This window comes from Mobula hypostoma, chromosome 7 (assembly GCF_963921235.1).
Source record: "Mobula hypostoma chromosome 7, sMobHyp1.1, whole genome shotgun sequence".
NCBI lineage: Eukaryota > Metazoa > Chordata > Chondrichthyes > Myliobatiformes > Myliobatidae > Mobula > Mobula hypostoma.
Genome location: NC_086103.1, coordinates 135,897,930 through 135,919,944, shown reverse-complemented (window position 1 = coordinate 135,919,944; position 22,015 = coordinate 135,897,930). Strand labels below are relative to the sequence as shown.

Here is a 22,015-nt window from a genome sequence, read left to right as displayed (position 1 = left end):
GCTTGGAGGGTCGGGACCACTTCGCCCACTCAACTCCTGCGCTGACGGCTTCAGCGATGGTCTTCAGGACCTGATCATGCCTCCACCTGTACCGTCCCTCACCAAGTGCCCTTGCGCAGCCGCTGAGGATGTGCTCCAGGGTTACAAACTACTGCATAATAAACAGAACAGTTGTTTGCTTCCGGAGCTTTGTAGTAGAAATAGTGTTAACAAGGGATTTATTGGTTCCATAACTTAATAAACCTCTTTTATTAAATCCTTACCCCAGTGGGTTGTTTGAATGAAAATAATAAGTAAAATGATCCATATACGTACCAGGTCAGGTACACAATCTATAAGACATACACAAGTGCACATCATCATTTTGAAGAAAAGGAATACCATTTATTCACTGAAATAAAACTTCACCAAAGCTAGCACAATAATGCCTCAGCGTTTCAGCAGAGAATAATCTAAAGATTTCTGAACTATATTTGTAATTTTACCTAACTGAAACCTGGTACATACCTGAAGATAGTAAGCTGTTCACCATCTCAAGGAACTGTGCGTGAACAAACTGGAAGTCCTCCAAAAGCAACACTACCTGATGTCCTTCAAGACCTGCGAGCTGCATCACCTGGACAAACAGTTAAATTAAGAAAATTACAACACATATATACTTTGATTGAAATGTGCAATAGAGATTCCTCCAAGTAAGGTTCAAACTTCATTTAGGATGTTGAGAACAATACAAACCCTCATTCTGCAAGTAACAACAAAATTGCTTTGATTGAGCAAACTTAAGATTATACACAACTCTTGATTACTAGTTTAATAGAGAATTAGACCTTTATTTTAAAATTCTTACAAAATGGATGAGAACAAAATACTTAATATTTTTTCTTTATTGCTAAAATGTTGCAAGTATTTCCGGAAACAAAGTTCAAATTATTTAGTTTTAAATATATTCTGGCATCCTGACAAATCTAGCATTAAAGATGGCAGACATTTCTGAGAGGGAGTTCCAGGATTGAGGCATTTATAATGAAGGAATATTAATAAATTTCCAGAGTAGGATCTTGTAACTTGAAGATAGCTTGCAAGAAGTGTCTACTGCCCTCGTCTTCCAGCTAAATGCAAGTTTAGAAAATGCCATCAACGAAGTTTTGGCAGGCTGATGGAGTACATTCTGTAAATCATACACATTATAGACACAATGTGGTGATGATGACTAGAGTGAACATTGATATTGATGGTCACACACAAAATGCTGGAGGAACTCAGCATATAACCGTATAACAATTACAGCACGGAAACAGGCCACCTCGGCCCTTCTAGTCCATGTCGAACTCTTATTTTCACCTAGTCCCACCAACCTGCACTCACCCCATAACCCTTCATTCCTTTCCTGTCCATATAGTTGTCCAATTTAACTTCAAACGACAACATCAAACCTGCCTCAACCACTTCTGTTGGAAGCTTGTTCCATAAAGCTACCACTCTCTGAGTAAAGAAGTTCCCCCTCATGTTACCCCTAAACTTTTGCCCTTTAACTCTCAACTCATGTCCTCTTGTTTGAATCTCCCCCACTCTCAATGGAAAAAGCCTATCCAGGCAAAAGCGTGCCAGGCAGCATCTATGGAAAGAAGTACAGTCGACGTTTCAGGCCGAAATCCTTCAGCAGGACTTTGATATCGATGGTATTAGTTTTCTTACTATCGTTGGAGCTGCATCCATCCAGGCAGGTGGGAAAAAAATCCATCAGATTCCTGACATGCCTGGAAAGTGTGGAAAGACTCTGAGAACTGTTCATTGGCTATTGAGTTCCCAGTTTTTTTCTCTGCATTTGTAACTGAAATTCAGAAGTGTATTCTTTTGCCTACCTAATCCATAAAATGTTAATGCTTAAATGATTGGGCCAGTAAAGTTTCTGGTCAATGGCGCAGAATTCAAAGATGGCAATAATGTTGACAGCTACAGTTTATACACATTTTTGTTTAAATGGGTATTTGCTGACACGCTGTGGTGTATTCATTACATGCAATTTATCAGCCCATGCCAGAATATTGCCCATGGCTTGCTATACATATACATATATACTTTAATTATCTAAGGAATTGCAAATGCAATGGAAGATCATGCAATCATCTGTGAATATTCCCAAATTGTCTTTATTATGGAAGGATTACCGTTAAATGAGTTTAAGATGTTTTGGCTTCGAACACTACCATGATGACTCAGATGTGAGAAGCTTGACTAACAGCCGCAAACATCTTTATTTGTTCTGGGTATAACTACAGCCCATTATCAAAGCTATTCTGGATAAATGCATTCTTCAAGTTAGAGGTGGTTAGTTTTCAGATGCAAGGGAATCAAAGAATATCAGCTTTGTGAAAGAAAATGGTTCTGAAATAAAAGATCAGCTAAGATCTTACTAAATGGTAGAGAAGACACAAAGCGTCAAACCTCCTCCTGTTTCTATTTCTCATGTTCCTAAATTTGAAGAGGGCGGAGAAAAAAAACATTTGGTTTTGCATAACACAGGATCCATCATCTCTCTATCCACACTAAATACAATGACCTGGAAATTCACAAGTGTACTCTTTGATCATCTAATCATTAAAGTGTTAAATGCTTAACTGCACGATCATTGAGGTGCTAATTTTGATTTATAATCCTCATTCTAATGCAGATAACATTGTGTTTGGAGCCCTGGACAAGGAAATAGGCAGGCCTCCAAATCAGCAATCTGGGATTAATAAAGGAATGGATAGGTCTTGGAAATATTGTCAGACTTGTTCAATAGTAAGGTTTTAAATTGTAGCTGTCAATCAACACTAGTGCACCTCAGGGATGTGCGCTTAGCCCACTGCTCTACTCTCTCTACATACATGACTGTGAAGCTAGGCACAGCTCAAATGCCATCTATAAACTTGCTGATAATACAACCATTGTTGGCAGAATCTCAGATGTTGACAAGAGGGCATACAGGAGCAAGATATACCAGCTAGTTGAGCTGGTATATCTTGCTCCTGTATGCCCCCTTGTCAACATCTGAGATTCTGCCAACAATGGTTGTATTATCAGCAAGTTTATAGATGGAGTCAGAGCAACAACATTACACTCCACGTCAGTAAGACCAAAGAGCTGATTGTGGACTTCAGAATGGAGATGAGGTAACACGCACCAATCCTTATAGAGGGAGCAGAAATGAAGAGAGTGAACAATTTCAAGTTCCTGGGTGTTAATATCTCTGAGGACTTAACCTGGTCCCAGCATATCGATGCAGCTATAAAGAAGGCAAGGCAGCAACTATATTTCACTTGAAGTTTGAGGAGATTTGGAACGTCACCTAAACACTCGAAAATTTCTACAAATATACCATGGAGAGCATTCTGACACTGGCTGCATCACCGTCTGGTATGGGGGTGTGGTGTGGGGGAGGGTACTGCACAGGATCCAAATAAACTGCAGAGAGTAGTCAAATTAGTCAGGAGGTACAGAAGCCTGAAGGCGCACACTCAACAACTCTGGAACAAATTCTTTCCCTCTGCCATACACATACACAGAGAGCATTGAGAAGGAAAGGACTTCACTGTATTAGTCTAAAGATCCCTGAAGGTGACAGCACAAGATAAATAGGGTAATGAAGAAGGCATACAGGCTGCTTGCCTTACAGAATATGAGCAGGAAGGTGTTGGTACAACTTCATAAAATGCTGATTAAGCCATGCCTGGAATATTGTGTGCCCATTTGGACAGAATACAGGGAGATTCATAAGGATGGTGACTGAGTTGGAGTGTTTCAGATTTAAGGAGAAAATGAGTAGGCTGGGCTTGTTTCTTTTGGAGCAGGGGACAGGCTGAGGAGGGAAACTTGCAGAGGTATACAAAATTATGGGGATTAGAGAGGATAGGTGGTAATTTTTTTCATAGCAAATGCATTTAAGGTTGAAGAACATAGGTTTAACCTGAGAGGTAAGAAATTCAGAAGGGATTTGAAGAAGATTTTTTTCATCCTGACAGTGATTGCAATCTGGAATGTACTGCCTGAGTAGATGGTGGAGGCAGGTATTCTGACAAGCTCTAAGAATCATCTGCATGACTGCTTGAATCTCCAAAGCATGGTAGATTATGGTTCAAGTTCTGCTAAATGGTTTAGTATAAATAGATACTTCATGGTTGACAGGGATTTAGTGTGCCCACTGGCCTATTTCTATGCTATATGATTCTATGTGTATAATATAATCCTGGAATCACTGCATACTGTTCAGTTCTGCAGGAAGGCTCTGAATGGTGTCCCTGCTTTTTTACATAATTTTACGTAAAAAAAATGCAGAGGTATTTCATAAGGAAAGAGGAAATATATTGCTTTTATTAAAAAAAGAAATTTTAGTAATTAATTGATGAAAATACAAAAAATGTGTCATGAATTAAACTGCAATAACAAACAGAAAAACCCTGAAGAAGGAATTGTTAATCTCTTCAATTAAAATAACTAGAAAGGATTAATTTCATTTAAATTAACAGAAAAAACAATGAAGTGAGAAGCGATCATATGATCAGAATGCTTTTTTCTTGAATGAAATGAAATTTAATTACTGCTGACAGTAAAAGGATGTGGATGTCATTATAGAACATTAACACTATACTAACTATTGTGTGTATCCAGAAGGCACCAATGAATCAGAATCAGAATCAGGTTTAATATCACTAGGTATGTCGTGAAATTGTTAACTTTACAGCAGCAGTCTAATGAAATACATTACAAATAAATATGGAGACAAGGAACTGAATTACAGTAAGTTTATGTAAGTCTATTAAATAGTTAAGTCAAAATAAATAGTGCAAAAAAATTTAATAAAAACGTAGCCAGGTAGTGTCATGGGTTCAATGCCTATTTAGAAATCGGATAGCAGAGAGAAAGAAGCTGTTTTTGAATCACTGAGTGTGTGCCTTCATGCTTCTGTAACTCCTTCCCAACGGTAAAAATGAGAAGGCATGTCCTGGATGGTGGGGATCCTTAATAATTGATGCCACTCCTTGAAGTTGTCTTGGATACTACGGAGGCTAGCATCCATGATGGAGTTGACTCATAATTTTACAAGTTTTTGCAATTTACTTCGATCTTGTGCAGTGACCACCACCCCACGCCCCCCACTCTCGTTATACCAGACGGTGATAAGTCAGTCAGAATGCTCTCCACAGTACATTTATAGAAGTTTGAGTGTTTTAGTTGACAAACCAAATCTCCTCGAACTCCTAATGAAATATAACCATTTGGATTATCCAAATGGAAAATCAATTGAAAGTGAATCCAAAAGTCTATTGTTGATAGTTTACCTTTGTTTTTTTTATATAATAAATGGTGGTCCCACAGTTCTTAAGAAAGTACAACACATCTTTGTATATAATGGTATCAATTTAATGCACTTAAGTGTAAATTATCTATAATCACTTAAAAACAAGTAAGTATCACCACTATTGTGAACATCAGCCTATATGGTAAGTTAACAAAATTATTTACATGTATTTCATGGCAACACAAGTCTTCTACTTAAATTAATAAATAATATGCTCTTACTTACATGTTTTAAATCAGTTTTGAACTGCTTGATCTCATATCCTCTAGAAATTTTTGGTGTAAATAATATTGCTCCATGCATGTGACTGACCACACAGGTGGCCGTCCTACGACCTACACCACTTCGTCCTGCTAGTAGCAGCGAGCCTCCAGGACAGCTCAGCACTCGGTCTATTCTTGCCATGTAATCCAAAACTTCATGGAAAAGCAAAATATCCATCTCCCTGTTGTCTCTTCCATACTGAACAATACCCTATTAGGAAAAATTGAAAAGTTGATCGTAAAATAATTCTGCACTTATAAAATGCCATGTATTGCACCATATACACTAGCTGTAACAGACAATAAATTACAAGGATTACTATTAGATTAAATATATCAACAATATATCTGGGTTAATGATTTACAGTTTCTGACTTGTCAATGACTCTCAGGCAAGTTTATACAATTTAGATCCTATTGTATAATTTGTGCAAAATGTCATTCTTACTAGCATGATACAAATGTATACTTGATGTACATTTATATAAGTCAGATAGTAAATTATTTATTGTGTAACCAAAGGTTTCCTAATCTGTTATTTACACCAAGTGGAGCTGCACACATGAACCTCTTCAACACAATATTTTATTTACCATGCTGTACCAACAGTAGCAACAATGCCTGAACTTCTTCATGCACTAAGATTCATATAACTTTCTGGTTTCTCTCGACTAAATACTGCATTTTACAGCAGCAATTATAAATTACCTAGTCATTCACAGGAATATAACTTAGTCAAAAATATGATTTTTCCTCACAGTGATGTGAATGGGCTATATAATAGAAGATCCAAAAAGCAGAGCCCAAAGATGCTAATATTTCCTCACCAACAGTTGAACTGTGCGTTCCTGATTACATATATCCTAATATTCCAAAGGAAGTTCATAAAGAAAATATGAACCTTCCGTCTAGAATTTTAGGAAATTCTGTAAAAATGAAAGATCTTTCAAGAACTGAAGTGGGCTAAGTTCTAAAAAGGGAACAAAAACAAGATGAGAAATTACAACCAAGTTAGCTTAACTTTACTTGCTAGTTGACTGCTGGGCTTGTAAATGAAATTTAGTTACTAAGCTATTGCTAAAACAAGAGAAGACTACACAAGTTTCTTTGAGAAAATAACAGCGATAATAAAGGAAATGTAGTGAATGAGCTCTGTACTCAATTTCCTCCACCTCCACATATACAGCAGCAAACATAAAAGTGGAAGTAATTCACTCACTATGATCACGAATGAAGAACCTTGTAAGGAAGTTTCTAAATACATAATGATCTGGTCATTGAAATTCATGTAAGAACAATATTACTAAATTGAGGGATAATGCATTTTGTATCAAAAACTGCACAAGAGAGATGGCAAGAAAACTCATGCATTCATTGCTGGAAAATGCAAACTAGAAATACCAAACCAATGGCTTAGCTGAAATTATCACCACTTTGTGCATTGAATGGCAGGCTAAAAATTATTCTGACTGATAAAATTTATGAGTCATCTGTCCCAAAAATGTACCTGAAAGAGGCTTTCTTAAATTGTGTCAAAACAAATGTTTCAGAAGCAATTTTAAATCTTCTTGCGGAACAGAAGCAAGCAGATATTAGATACCTCTAAACTTGTAAATGACATTCACTCACAAATTAAGAAATTGCACCTTATGGAAAAACCTACAAAACTTTTAAGGCTCAGATTTTTAAAAACATAGAACATTACAGCACAGTACAGGCCCTGCAGCCCATGATGTTGTGCCTATCTTTTAACCTACTCTAAGATCAATTTAGTCCTCCAAATTTAAACACTTCAAATCATCAATAATTTAACGGCGCTATTAATTTAGTTGTCAAAAATCTTGTTGCAGTTTGCTTAAAAGAATCTAAATAGGGCTATTTTTCGAAGGTTAGGTGAATTAACATAATGCACTTTTCTTCATATATAATTTGGCTCGCTCTTTGGAAGGTACATTAGGCAGGCAATGGAATGCCTTTGTTAATTAACCTAATACACTTCTGCTGAAGTTAATATTGGAAGTAATATTTCCTCAGTTTTTAATTATGCTCTCCTGTGAAAAATTTAGATAAGACAAACATACACTGAGCAGACCCATGCACGTTTAATCTCCAACTACTCACTGGAACATTTGGTTATTCACACAACCGGAGGCAGTGTGTGTTTCAGAAAGGCATTTAAAGTGTAAACATCAATAACAGCCTTTCCTTCTTTTGCTCCACCAATAGAGAAGGTTGAACATTGGAATAAATTGGTTTATTATTGTCACATGTTTTGCATGCCATCCATATACAACAGTGACTGAGGTAGTGGAAGGGAAAACAATAACAGAATGTGGAATAAAGTGTTACATTTAAAGAAGAAGTGCAATACAGCAAGACAATAAGGTGCAAGGCCATAAAGAGGTAAATTGTGAAGTCGAGAGTCCATCATATTGTACAAGGGGACTACTCAATAGTTTTATAACAGGACAGAAGCTGTCCTGGAGCCTGGTAGCATGGGCTTTCAGGTATTTGCATCGCCTGCCCATCAGGAGGGTGCAGAAACGATAATATCTGGGGTAGGTCAGGGCTCTTTGATTATGTTAGCTGCTTTACTGAAGCATCAAGAAGTGTGGACAGAATCCACGGAGGGGAAGATGGTTTTTGTGATTTCCTGAGCTATGTTCATACCTCTCTCTGCAGTTTTTTTATGGTCACGGGCAGAGCAATTGCTATACCAAGCCAAGAAGCAGTTGAATAGAATGCCTTCCATTCTGCATCAATAAAAATAGGTGAAGGTCAAATGGGATGTGCAAAATTTCTTTACCTACTGAGGTAGTAGGAACGCTGGTGCACTTTCCTGGCTGAGACATCTATATGGTTGGACCAGGACAGTCTTTTGGTGATGTTCACTCCTAGGAATTTGAAGCTTTCAACCATCTCAATGTCAGCACCTTGTATGAAAATTGCATTGTCCCCCCTACTTATTGCAATAATCAGCTCATTTTGATAACATTGAAGGAAATGCTGTCGTAATGATATCATGTCACTAGGCTCTCCTTCTCCTTCCTATACTTCAACTCATTGGTATTAGAGATTCAGTCCACTATGGTGATGTCATCTGCAAACTTGTAGATGGAGTTTGAAACAGAATCTGATAATGCAGTTGTGAGTGTATAGGGAGTAGAGGAGGGGGCTCAGGATAAACACAGTGGAGGTATAGCTGCCTGTCGCTACTAATGGCCTGTTGGCCAGTAAGTTAAGTATTCAGTTGCAAAGGGAAGTGTTGAAAACCAGGTCGAGGGGTTGGAGGTGAATTTGCTTGGAATTGTAGTATGGAAGGTGGAGCTGTATTCAATAAACAGAAGTTTTAAGCAGGTGTCTTTAATAATAATAATAAAGCTTAGTCAGATAAAAGTTCTAAGGATATACTTTCATCAACGAAAACAAGAATCAGCACTCCACGCAAGCATATGAATTCTGATAAGAAGTATACACCACTAAACTTAAATGAGACAACAACCTAGAAAAATGAACACATTATTACTATTGAAGAAAAAGTTAACCAATGGAAGAGCATGACCCTCCATGAAAGACATCCCCATGATCTGAGTAGACTAAATGGTGGACAAGCAACACACATAAAAAATGCTGGTGAACGCAGCAGGCCAGGCAGCATCTCTAGGAAGAGGTACAGTCAACGTTTTGGGCCGAGACCCTTCGTCAGGACTAACTGAAAGAAGAGGTAGTAAGAGATACAGGACACCAATGCAATGTAGCTAGGATCAGATCGATATGCTCCTTCATCCTGGTTTTGGTCAAAAGTCAAGCAGCAGCATTTTGAGGAGATAAAAATTGTCAATAGATTGTTTTGGAAGTCCAGTAAAAATTAAATTGCAGTAATCTTGTCTATTCAACCATAGTCCAGATACTCCAGAGATGAGTGTAGCACCGTGGATATGTTTCAACAGTAGGCAATTTACAGTGGATTGAGGTTGACTGGGAGGTTGGATTTGGAATAAAATGTGTAATTGTGACTTGGAAAAAATGTCTGGTTCACTAATGTTATTGAGTGGAGAACATCTGTCAACACTGCACAGTCTAGCTTAAGTTTGACTTGCAACCAACCAAATTAATTGACTCTTACCTGTTCTCAGAAATGCCCCGGAAATTACACAATAGTTTATTCCCACAAGCTTCCACATCCAACACACCATTCTCCTCAACTTCTGCCATCTTCAATGGGATCCTACCACTAAACAAATCTTTACCTTCCTCCCCTCCACTCTCTGCTTTCTGCAGAGATTGCTCTCTCCCTTCACTCCGCACTGATCTCCCTCCTGGCACTTATCCTTGCAAGCAGCATTAAGAGCTACACCTGCCAGCTCACCTCCTCCCTCACCACCAATGAGAGTCCCAAACAGTCTTTACAGATGAGACAACACTTCACCTGTAAGCCTGTCAAGGTCATCCACTGTATCTGGTGCTCCCAGTGTGGCTCCTTTACATCAGTGAGATGTGACATAGATTGGGGAACCGTTTTGTTGAGCACCTTTGCTCTGTCCACAATAGACAGGATTCCCCTGTGGCCAGCCATTTTAATTCCACTGCTCACTCACACTTCAACATGTCAGTCCATGTCCTCCTCTACTGCAATGATGAGGCATCTCTCAGATTGCAGGAGCAATATCTCATATTCTATCTGGGTAGCATCCAACCTAACAGCATAAATGTTGATTTCTCTAACTTCTGGTAATTTCCCCCCCCCCCCCTCCTCTTTTCCATTTCCTATTCCTGCTCCTTCTTTTCTCCTCACCTGCCTATGACTTCCCTCTAATGACCCTTCTGCTTCCCATTCTCCTATGGTCCACTCTCCTCTCCTATCAGATTCCTTCTTCAGCCCTTTAACTTTCCCACCTATAAGCTCCCAGCTTCTCACTTCTCTCATCCTTCCCCAACTAACCTACCTTCCCCTTCATCTGGCTTCCCCTATCACCTGCCAGCTTGTACTGTACTCCTTCCCCTCCCTCCATCTTCTTATTCTGTTTTTTTTTCCCCTTTCCTTTCTGGTATTGATAAAGGCTTTGTCAACTGTTTATGCCTCTCCATAAATGCTACTTTCACCTACCAGCATTTCATATGTCATGAATTTGTATGATAGGATTTTCCCTTCAAAAAGCCATTCAGACTTACCTTTACTAGATTATGATTTTGTAAATATGTTGGTTATTTAAATGTAACAATTTAAAAATGCTATTCAATAATAAAGCTTGTAATACAACCAAGAAAACAGTACCTTTTGGATAACATCCTTCAAGTCAGAAGAATTTAACTTTCCCAGCATCTTTCCATAAGGAGGTAATGGCTGGTCCGGGGCAGTCATAGAGCCAGCTTCATGCCGAGCTCCCCAGGTTACATAAAATGAATCTTCACACAAACAAAAAATAATCAGAAGTTTTAACATAAGACCACAGGACCATAAGACATAGGAGCAGAATTAGGCCACTTGGCCCAGCGAGTCTGCTCTACCATTCCATCATGGCTGATTTATTATCACTCTTAACCCCATTCTCCTGCCTTCTCCCCACAATGTTTGACACCCTGACTAACCAAGAATCTATCAACCTCTGCTTTAAATGATTTGGTCTCAAAGGCTATCCATGGCAATGCATTGCAATGATTTCCACAGATTCATCATGTTCTGGCTGAAGAAATTCCTTCTCATCTCTGTCCTAAATGATGTCCCTCTATTCTGAAGCTGTGCCCTCTGGTCCTAGACTCACTCAAAAACAGGAAACATTCTCTCCACATCCACTCTGTCTAGGCCTTCCAATATTCAATAGATTTCAATGAGATCCCCCCCTCATTCTTCTAAACTCCAGCAGGTTCATCCCCTGAATCATTCTCGTGAACTTCCTCTGGACCCTGTGCAATGTCAGCACCTCTTTTCTTCGAAAAGGGACCCTAAACTGCTCACAGTAATCCAGGTGCAGTCTGACCAATGCCTTAAAAAATCTCAGCATCACATCCTTGCTCTTATATTCTAGTCCTCTCAAAATGAATGGTAATATTGTATTTGCTTCCTTACCACCGACTCAATCTGCAAGTTAACTTTTAGGGAATCCTGCACAAGGGCTCCCAAGTCTCTCTCTGCACCTTTGATTTTTGAATTTTCTCCCTTTTTAGAAAATAATCTAAGTCTATATTCCTTCTAACAAAGTGCATGAGCATATACTTCCTCACACTACATTCCACCTGCCATTTCTTTGCCCATTCTCCCAACTTGTCCAAGTCCTTCTGCAGACTCCCTGCTTCCTCAATACTACCTGGCCCTCTACCTTTCTTTGTATTATCTGCAAACTTAAACACAAAGCCATCAATTTTGTCATCCAAATCTTTGACATATAATGTCAAAAGAAGTGATCCCAATACCAGCCCTTGTGGAACACCACTTGTCTCCGGCAGCCAACCAGAATAGGCCACCTTTATTCTGACTCTTTGCCTCCTGCCAGTCAGCCGATCTTCTATCCAGAGGAATACTATGGATTCTTGTCTTGGTAAGCAGCCTCATGCATGGTACCTTGTCAAAAGCCTTCTGAAATTCCAAGTAAACAACACCCACCAACTTTCCTTTGTCTATCCTGCCTGTCATTTCCTCAAATAATTCTAACAGATTTGTCAGGCAAGCTTTCCCCTCAAGGAAACCAAGCTGACTTTGGCCTACTTTATCATGTACCTCCAAGTACCCCGAAACCTCATCCTTAATAATGGACTCCAACATCTTCCCAACAACTGAAGTCAGGCTAACTGGCCTATAATTTCCTTTCTTCTGTTTCCCTCCTTTCTAGAAGAGAGGAGTGACATAAGCAATCTTCCAGTCATCCAGAGCATGCACTTCTTTCTCTCAATAAAGTGGATGAACTTTGAAAATCCTGCTTCTCCTATTTTAGAAAAATATACACTGAAGCCCAGAGGTTTATCTACCATTGTCCAAACTATATTCAATGAATCTGCCTTCATAGCTCTCTGTGGTAGAGAATTCCAAAAAGTCACAACACTCTCAGAAGGAATTCCTCCTCACTTCCATCATAAATGGATGACTCTCATTCCAAATAAGCTACACACACAAAATGCTGGAGGAACTCAACAGGCCAGGCAGCATCTATGGAATTTATGGAAAAGAGTATAGTTGACGTTTCGGGCTGAGACACATCAGCAGGACTGGTGAAGGGTCTCGGTCAGAAATGTCAACTGTACTCTTTACCATGGATGTTGCCTGGCCTGCTGAGTTCCTCCAGCATTTTGTGTATGTTGCTTGGATTTCCGACGTCTGCAGATTTTATTTTGTTTGCTATTTTTTTTCCCTGGTTCTAGGTACCCTTTCAGAAGAAAGGTTCTCAACATTCACTCTATAAATACAGAATCTCTTATGGTCCAATAAGATCATCTCTCATTCTCCTAAGCTCCTATGAGTATAGTAAAACTCTGATAATACACTATTCAACTATTCAGAAATCCTGATGGCTCAGCATCTGCCTCACCAGATAATTTTTGCCACACACCTTTTCATTTACCAGGGCCCCAATTCCCAAGCTGATTCCAGAATTCCAGGGCCCAAGTTTCCACACCATCTCTATCACACCAGGCCCAAGAGCCCATGTTCCCTTTCCACTCAGCCAGATCCTGGGTCCCACTCTCCCCTTCTGCTCACCTGGGCCCTGGTTTCCACAGGCTCTTTCCATTTGCTGGGACCCATGCTCCCTTTCATCACACCTAGTTCACTGGAAAATACTGTCCAACATCTAAATTAGTAAGTTAAAAGAGTGCTCAGGTATTAAAAGAAATAACATCCCATAGTCTAGCTCCAAAGTTCAAAGTGTGTCAGAGTATCAGAGTTTTACAACAACCAAATCAAATCCAATCATCCTTTCTTCATAAGTCCACTTCTTCATTCTAGCAATAAACCTAGCGAACCTTCTCTGTCCTATCACCAATGCAAGCATATTCTTTCCTAAATCTGGAGTTCAAAGTTGTACATAATACTGCAGACACAACCTTTGCTAATCCATAGCCCTTGCAATGAACTATTATATGAACATCACTAAATCTTGCTACCTTTCATGTTGCCTTCACTAGGATCCTCATATCCCTTTATCCTGCAATATTTTGTAGTCTCATTTCTTTAAAATAATACTTTGCTTTTTTTATTCTTCTTTCCAAAGAGCAAAACCTCACTTTTACCCACATTATATTCCACCTATAAACTTGATGTTCACCCTCCTAACCCTTCTCTGGACTTTTCATAGATACTTTGTTTCCTCCGAACAATTTGATATCCACTTCTGTTCATGTCCCTTAATATAATTCTTTAAAAATACTTACTGGAATTATAAAATGGAGGTTAAACTAAGGTAAATCTATTGACACACACTTTTTAACAATTAAAATAATCCTTCATAACTGGTGTTGGGCAGCAAAAAAAAAACACAAGAAAACAAATCTTCTCCTTTAACATAATTGTCAGCCTGGTTTATTGGTAGCACACCTGCATCTTTGTCAAAAAGTTTTAATAAGTGAAAAGAAAAATGTCTATATATCATTTTGTTACATATCTCAAGAGATTCAAAGAACATTACTTAAGGAAGCCATTTAAAATGATGAGGAAATTACTAAGTTAGAATATTTCTCAAAATTGATTTAAGTTACTGTAAATAAGTTTCATTGTTAGTAGAGGAAGGAATAATACCCAGAAAAACTAAGGAATTTTCTGGCATTCTCAAACTGACATTGTGGGAAATACTATACACAAAATGAACCTTGAAAGAACAACCTATAAAAATTACACTCCTGCAGTGCAGTGCCTACACAATGTTGAAGTGTTAGCCAAATGTTCAGTTCCTCGTTGACTGGTAAAACCAAGTTATCTAATCAAGACAAGACTTCAGATGGGGCAGGTTGATACTATTGCCATTTGTAACTGGGCTATGATCATTAATGACAAAAATAAAAACTGGAGACAATATTAATCACAAATCTATTAGAAAATATAATGAAATATTCCAAAAAGGAACATGAACGACCTCATAAAGAACATAATATAAAATGTAATCTTAGTTCATCAGATCCATCATTATCCAAACGTAGTTCAGTAGAGACCTTGACACTGAAATTATAGCAGCATACATTTGTCCAAAATTCTCCTCCATTATTCTATCACTTATATAATTATTCTATATTTTTCTAATATTTCAGAAAAAAATGTAAAATACAATTACCCATTATGTCGTCCAGTAAATCAGATCCCCAATCTCCTCGAATAAATGATATTAAAATGTTGTCAAAAATATTTAGATTCTTGGATCCAACTATACGATCCCGGAACAAACGATGTGCCTCATACGCAACAACTTCAAGAACATGGTCCACTGATGTTTGTGATTCAGCTAATACCAATGATGAAAACAACTTTAACTTTAAAATGTTAATGAAACACAAAAGCAAGATCTTTTCATTCTATGATATTGCGAAGATTCATACCACAGTATCAGAATATCAGAATAAAGATGCAGGCATATACAAGTCCATGTGAGGGAAATACTGTACATCCAATGAACAAAATTTCAAATCAATGATAAAAGTAATTTTAATGAATCAGATAATAGGAGGTAATGAGTTAATAAATCCTAATATACTATATATAATTATATTTGGGCATGTAATCCACAAACCATCAAATCCAAATATAATCATCGAAACACTGCATAATAAAAATGCATCAGACTTTTATTACTCACTTTCAGGGCCTTACAAAGGTGATTGTGGATATATTTTGTTAAAATTAATTGTACAGCTGAACTGGTCTCTCAACCCATTCCAGGAGCATTATGTTGATTGCTATAAGAGAAACTTGTTTCGCAGACTGAATCAGTGACAGACTGCTTTCTCTAAAAGACATGTATGAGCTGCTTTGGTATTAATCCAAGAGCATTCACAGCTATTTTTCTGGTATTAGCATAAATTCATTGAATTGTGCTCCACAGTATCTCTTGGTGGGATTTACACTCAGTAATTTTGGCTTGTTGGTCAAATACCATAAAACTACTAAATATTTCATATAGAACCAAAGTTGGAGTCAGTATGCAAAAAGTTTCTGAAAAAATTTTCAATTTCACTACTTTCCTAATATTGTTCTCTAGTCCTCCCAAATACATATTGAATCTACAATTCAAATGTAGAACTGGAATTTTTCTATGATTTCTTTTTATATTTTGCAAAACTTATATTTAACAACCAATTAATAATTTCAAAACAACAGCAGGATATAATATTCTCCAAATTATACGGCAATATTTTAGAAGATTTTTCAAGATATTGTTATAATGCATCATAGGATATACCAAAACAAATAAACAACACAAAATGCAATTTAGTACATTATAACAAATGCTAGTGACTCACTGCTCCACCTGGAAAGACACTGCTTTCCCTCTCCTCCCTTTTCAGCATTTCACAGGGAACTTTCCTTTCATGTTGCCCCAGTGCACTCAACCCCACTAATTATCAAGTTACTGCAAGTCTGACAAAAGGCGTTTAACCTGGAACATTAACTGTTTCTCTATTCATGTATACAGCCTGACCTGCTGCATATTTCCACTGTTTTCTTATTTAGTTTAGATTCCCAACATCTGTGTTTTGTTGATTTTCAAGCCAGTATAATTTTTCTTTCCAGACAAAGGGGCATGTATGTATCAATGCAGTTATGTAATAAAACCACTGGGTGGCACTGCATGTACCATACTCAGACTTTTGGAAACTGTAACAATTGGGACAGGTTAACCAGGTTATTTTTTCTAACTTTTTGATTTTTAAATTAAATTTAAAATTAAAATATCAATTCACCAGTGTCCTGCATCTGTGGAGGGCAAAGCCCACCACTAGATATTGCACGTTCCACCTTAAAAGACATGAGCACAAATGTCGCCATGGAGCTCAGCTAGGCAGTTGAGCTGATTGACATTTTCAATGATCTTCAGCTGGACTTGCTTATGATCAAAACCAAACCCCAAGCAGTCCAGTGCACACAGTTTGTAAGTACTAACTGAATATCAATACTAATTTACAGTAATTTTTACATTCCTGCATCACAATTAGTATGGCTACTAAGCTCTTGAGGGACACACTCAGAAAGCTAGAATGATGAACTCAGCAAGTCAAACAGCATCTACAGAGAGGAATAAGCAATCAATGTTTTAGGCCAAGACCCTTCATCAGGACCTGAGTTACTCTGGTTTTCCAGCATCTACAGAATGTCTTGTGCTTATGATTTCATCTCTTCAGCTCTCAAAAATTTCATTATTCATACAACTTTCAGTGAAACCATTTCCCAGCTAATACCGGCTTCTGATGGTGCCCAACATTTTGAGCTTCTTATAACAGTGGTCCCCAACCTCCGGGCCTCTCCATGCAATCGGCAATCGCCTCTGATCTGGGCAGACATTTACGTACCGGGTGGCACCAAATTAATTAGCTTGTTTATTTCAGCTTTTTTTCTTAAAGATGTGCGGGGTGCATCCCGGCTACCACTGCACCCTTGCATGCTTCGCGGCCCGGTATCGGTCCACTGCCCGGAGGATGGGGACCACTGTCTTATAATGCCACTCCTAATGCACTTTAGGCTTACATCTTCACAAGAAGAAAGTTAGGACAATTGCTCACTAGCCATGTCCCCCATTCCTCTGGACAGATGGGACACAAAATGAAACTGTATAACTGTTTGGACCCAATGAAAGATGGTTTGTTTCCAAAGTAACATCCAAAATGTACACACACAATTTAAGCCCAAAATGCATTAGATCTACTACGTAGATGCTGTCTTGCTGATCACAAGTAGAGCAAGTATATTCCAATGAGAATCAGTCTGTAATGCTGGTTTTACATCAATGCTACCAACTGATTAGGGAGATGGACACAGAGACTATAGAAGTGAGACCAAGCAGCAGTGAGGTCAGGGACTGTACACAGATTATAGAGGAGGAGGTGTTTACCAACTTGAGGTAAATTAGGATGGATAAATCCCCAGGGCCTGACAAGTTGTTCCCTCCATCCCTGTGGGAGGCGAGTGCAGAAATTACAGGGGCCCTGGCAGAGATATTTAAAACATCCTTAGCACATTGGCCTTCATAAATCAAATTACTGAATACAGGAGTTGGGATGTTATGTTGAAATTGTATAAGAAGTTGGTAAGGTTTAATTTGAAATATTGTGAGAAAATCTGTAGATGCTGGAAATCCAAAGCAACACAAACAAAATGCTGGAGGAACTCAACAGGTCAGGCAGCATCAATGGAAAAAAATAAATAGTCGAGATTTCAATCTGAAACTCTTCCTCAAGACAGAAAAGGAAGGAAGAAGACACTAGAATAAAGAACGTGGGGGGAGGGGAAGGAGGCTAGCTGGAAGATGATGGGTGAAGCTAGGTGCGTGGGAAAGGTCAAGGGCTGGAGAAGAAGGATCTGATAGGACAGGAAAGTGAACCATAGGAGAAATGGAAGGAGAACCCAAGGGAATTGACAGACAGGAAAGAAGAGGTAAAAGGTCAGAGTGGGGAATAGGGGAATAGAGGAAGAGGGAAAGAGGGATTTTTTTAACCAGTTTTGTCAGCTACCTAAAGGAAAGATGTCAATAAGATTTAAAGAGTGAAGAGAAAATTTATCAAGATGCTGCCAGGACTTGAGGGTCTGAGTTACAGATCAAGGCTGAATAGGTTAGAACTTTACCCCCTGGAGAGCAGGAGACTGAGGGGGGGGGTTGACAGAGGTATACAAAATTATGAAATATAAATAGGGTAAATGCAAGCAGACATTTTCCTCTGAGGTTGGGTGAGACCAGAGCTAGAGAACATGGATTAAGGGTGAAAGGTGAAATATTTAAGTGGAACATGAGAGGTAACTTTTTAATTCAGAGGGTGGTGGGAATGTAGAACTAGCTGCCTTCAGAAGTGATAGATACAGTTTGATTTCAACAGTTAAGAGAAATTTGGATGGGTACATGCATGTGAGGGGTATGCATGGCTATGGTCTGAGAAAGCAGGTTGATGAGACTAGGCAAATTAATAGTTTGGCATGGACTAGATGGACCAAAGAGCCTGTTTGTGTGCTGTGGTGTTCATTGACTCTATAACTCTATTTGTATTCTAAAGGCATGTCCTTCTTTTGTGCCCTCTGGTCCTAGACTCTCCAACTATTGGAAACATCCTCAGCATATCCAATCTATCTAGGTCTTTCAATATTCAGTAGATTTCAATGAGATCCACCCTCATTCTTCTAAACTCCAGCGAGTACAACCCAGAGTCATGAAACACTCCTCACACATTAATCCTTTCATTCCTGGGATCATTCTCATAAAACTCCTTTGGACCATCTCCAACGACAGTACATTCTTTCTTACAACACTCCAAATGTGCTCTGATTAATGCCTTATAAAATCTCAGCATTACATCCGTGCTTTAATATTCTAGTCCTCTATAAATTAAAGTTAACACTGCATTTGCCTTCCTGACTATCACCTCAACCTGCAAGTTAATCTTTAGGGAATCCTGTGCAAGGACTCCCAAGTCAGCTTGCACCTCCAATTTCTGAATTCGCTCCGTTTAGAAAATATTCTACACCTTTATTCCTTCTACCGAAGTCCATGATCATGAACTTCTCTACACTATCCTTTACTTCTTTGCCCATTCTCCTAATCTGGCTAAGTCCTTCTGCAAACTTCCTGCTTCTTCGACACTATATGCCCTTCTATCTATCTTTGTATCATTTGGAAATTTCACCACAAAGCCATCAATTCTGTCATCGAGATCACTAACATATAATCTGAAAAGTTGGGGACTCAACAACAACTTCTGTGGAACACCACTAATCACAGGCAGCCAACCAGAAAAGATCCCTTTTATTCCCTTTCTTTCCCTTTGGCCAGTCAGCCAATCTTCTGCTCGTGCTAGTATCTTTCATGAAAGTGGATTGGGAAAACCAGGTCAGTACAGGACCTCAAGAGAGAGAATTTGTAGAATGTCTAAGGGATGGCTTTTTAGAACAGCTTGTTGTTGAGCCTACTAGGGGATCGCTGTGCTGGATTAGATGTAGTACAATGATCCAGAAGTGATAAGAGAACTTAAGGTTAAGGAACCCTTAGGGAACAGTGATCATAATATGATTGAGTTCACTTTGAAATTTGAGAAGGAAAAAATAAAATCCAATGTGTCGGTGTTTCAGTGGAATAAAGGAAATTACAATGGCATGAGAGGGGAACGGCCGAAGTTGACTGGAAAGGGACATTTGCAGGAAAGACAGCAGAGCAGCAATAGCTGGGAGTTTCTGCGAAAAATGAAGAAAGTGCAAAACAGATATATTCCAAATAACAAGAAATTTTCAAAGGGACACTACCGTGGCTGACAAGTGAAGTCAGAGCCAAAGTAAAAGCAAAAGAGAGGGCATACAAGGAAGCCAGAGCTAGTGGGAAGATAGAGGATTGGGAAGCTTTTGAAAACTTGCAGAAGGAAACTAAGAAGGTCATTCGGAAGGAAAAGATGAATGATGACAGGAAGCTGGCAACTAATATCAAAGAAGATACAAAAAGCTTTTTTAAGTATATAAAGGGTAAAAGAGAGTTGAGGGTAGATGTAGGACCAATATTAAATGACGCTGGAGATATTGTAATGAGAGATGCAGAGATGACAGAGGAACTGAATGCATATTTTGCATCAGTCTTCACAGTGGAAGACGTCTGCGGTATACCGGACATTCAAGAGAGTCAGGGAAGTGAAGTTTGTGCAGTGAAATTTATGACTGAGAAGGTGCTCAGGAAGCTTAATGGTCTGAGGTTGGATAAATCTCCTGAACCAGATGGAATGCACCCTCGGGTTCTGAAGAAACTAGCTGGAAGGATTGCAGAGGCATTAACGATGATCTTTCAAGAATCGATAGATTCTGGCATTGTACAGGATGACTGGAAAATTGCAAATGTTACTCCGCTATTTAAGAAGGGTGGGAGGCAGCAGAAAGGAAACTATAGACCTGTTAGCCTGACATCCGTGTTTGGGAAGTTGTTGGAATCGATTGTTAGGGATGAGTTTATGGAGTACCTGGAGGCACATGACAAGATAGGCCAAAGCCAGCATGGTTTCCTGTAAGGAAAATCCTGCCTGACAAACCTACTGCAATTCTTTGAGGAAATTTCAAACAGGGTAGACAAAGGAGATGCAGTAGACGTGGTGTACTCTGATTTTCAGAAGGCCTTTGACAAGGTGCCGCACATGAGGCTGCTTAGCAAGACAAGAGCCCATGGAATTACAGGGAAGTTACCAACATAGGTGGAGCATTGGCTGATCGGCAGAAAACAGAGAGTGGGAATAAAGGGATCCTATTCTGTCTGGCTGCAGGTTACCAATTGAGTTCCACAGGGGTCGGTGTTGGGACCGCTGCTTTTTACGATGTATGTCAATGATTTGGACTACGGTATTAATGGATTTGTGGCTAAATTTACCGATGTTACAAAGATAGGTGGAGGAGCAGGTAGTGTTGAGGAAACAGAGAGCCTGCGGAGAGACTTAGATAGTTTAGGGGAATGGGCAAGGAAGTGGCAAATGAAACACAATGTTGGAAAGTGTATGGTTATGCACTTTGGTGGAAGAAATAAACGGGCAGGCTATTACTTAGATGGGGAGAGAATTCAAAATGCAGAGATGCAAAGGGACTTGGGAGTCCTTATGCAAGATACCCTAAAGGTTAACCTCCAGGTTGAGTCAGTTGTGAAGAAGGCGAATGCAATGTTGGCATTCATTTCTAGAGGTATAGAATATAACAGCAGGGATGTGATGTTGAGGCTCTATTAGGCACTTGTGAGACCACACTTGGAGTATTGTGTGCAGTTCTGGGATCCTTATTTTAGAAAGGATATACTGACATTGAAGAGGGTTCAAAGAAGATTCACGAGAATGATTCCAGGAATGAAAGGGTTACCATACGAGGAACATCTGGCAGCTCTTGGGCTGTATTCCCTGGAGTTCAGGAGAATGAGGGGGGATCTCATAGAAACATTCTGAATGTTAAAAGGCCTGAACATATTAGATATGGCAAAGTTATTTCCCATGTTAAGGGATTCTAGGACAAGAGGGCACGGCTTCAGGATTGAAGGATGTCCATTTAGAACTGAGATGCGGAGAAATTACTTTAGTCAGAGGATGGTAAATCTGTGGAATTTGTTGCCATGAGCGGCTGTGGAGGCCAGATCATTAGGTGTATTTAAGGCAGAGATAGATAGGTTCTTGATTAGCCAGGGCATCAAAGAGTATGAGGTGAAAGAAGGGGAGTGGGGATGACTGGGAGAATTAGATCAGCCCATGATTGAATGGCGGAGCAGACTCTATGGGCCAAATGGCC

The 22,015-nt window shown here is 39.0% G+C and overlaps 1 protein-coding gene across 5 annotated transcripts in view; it reads right to left on the bottom strand.

Moving 5' to 3' along the window:
• dync2h1 (dynein cytoplasmic 2 heavy chain 1) overlaps positions 1–22,015 on the bottom strand; it is a 493,185-nt gene that overhangs the window by 297,919 nt on the left and 173,251 nt on the right. For all 5 annotated transcript variants that reach the window (XM_063054085.1, XM_063054084.1, XM_063054086.1 and 2 more), the window contains 4 exons: positions 14,859–15,026; positions 10,880–11,010; positions 5,567–5,815; positions 508–616 (listed from right to left, as the gene is read on the bottom strand). In XM_063054085.1, coding sequence (XP_062910155.1) covers positions 508–616; positions 5,567–5,815; positions 10,880–11,010; positions 14,859–15,026 — 657 coding nt within the window. The remainder of the gene's footprint in view (positions 1–507; positions 617–5,566; positions 5,816–10,879; positions 11,011–14,858; positions 15,027–22,015) is intronic.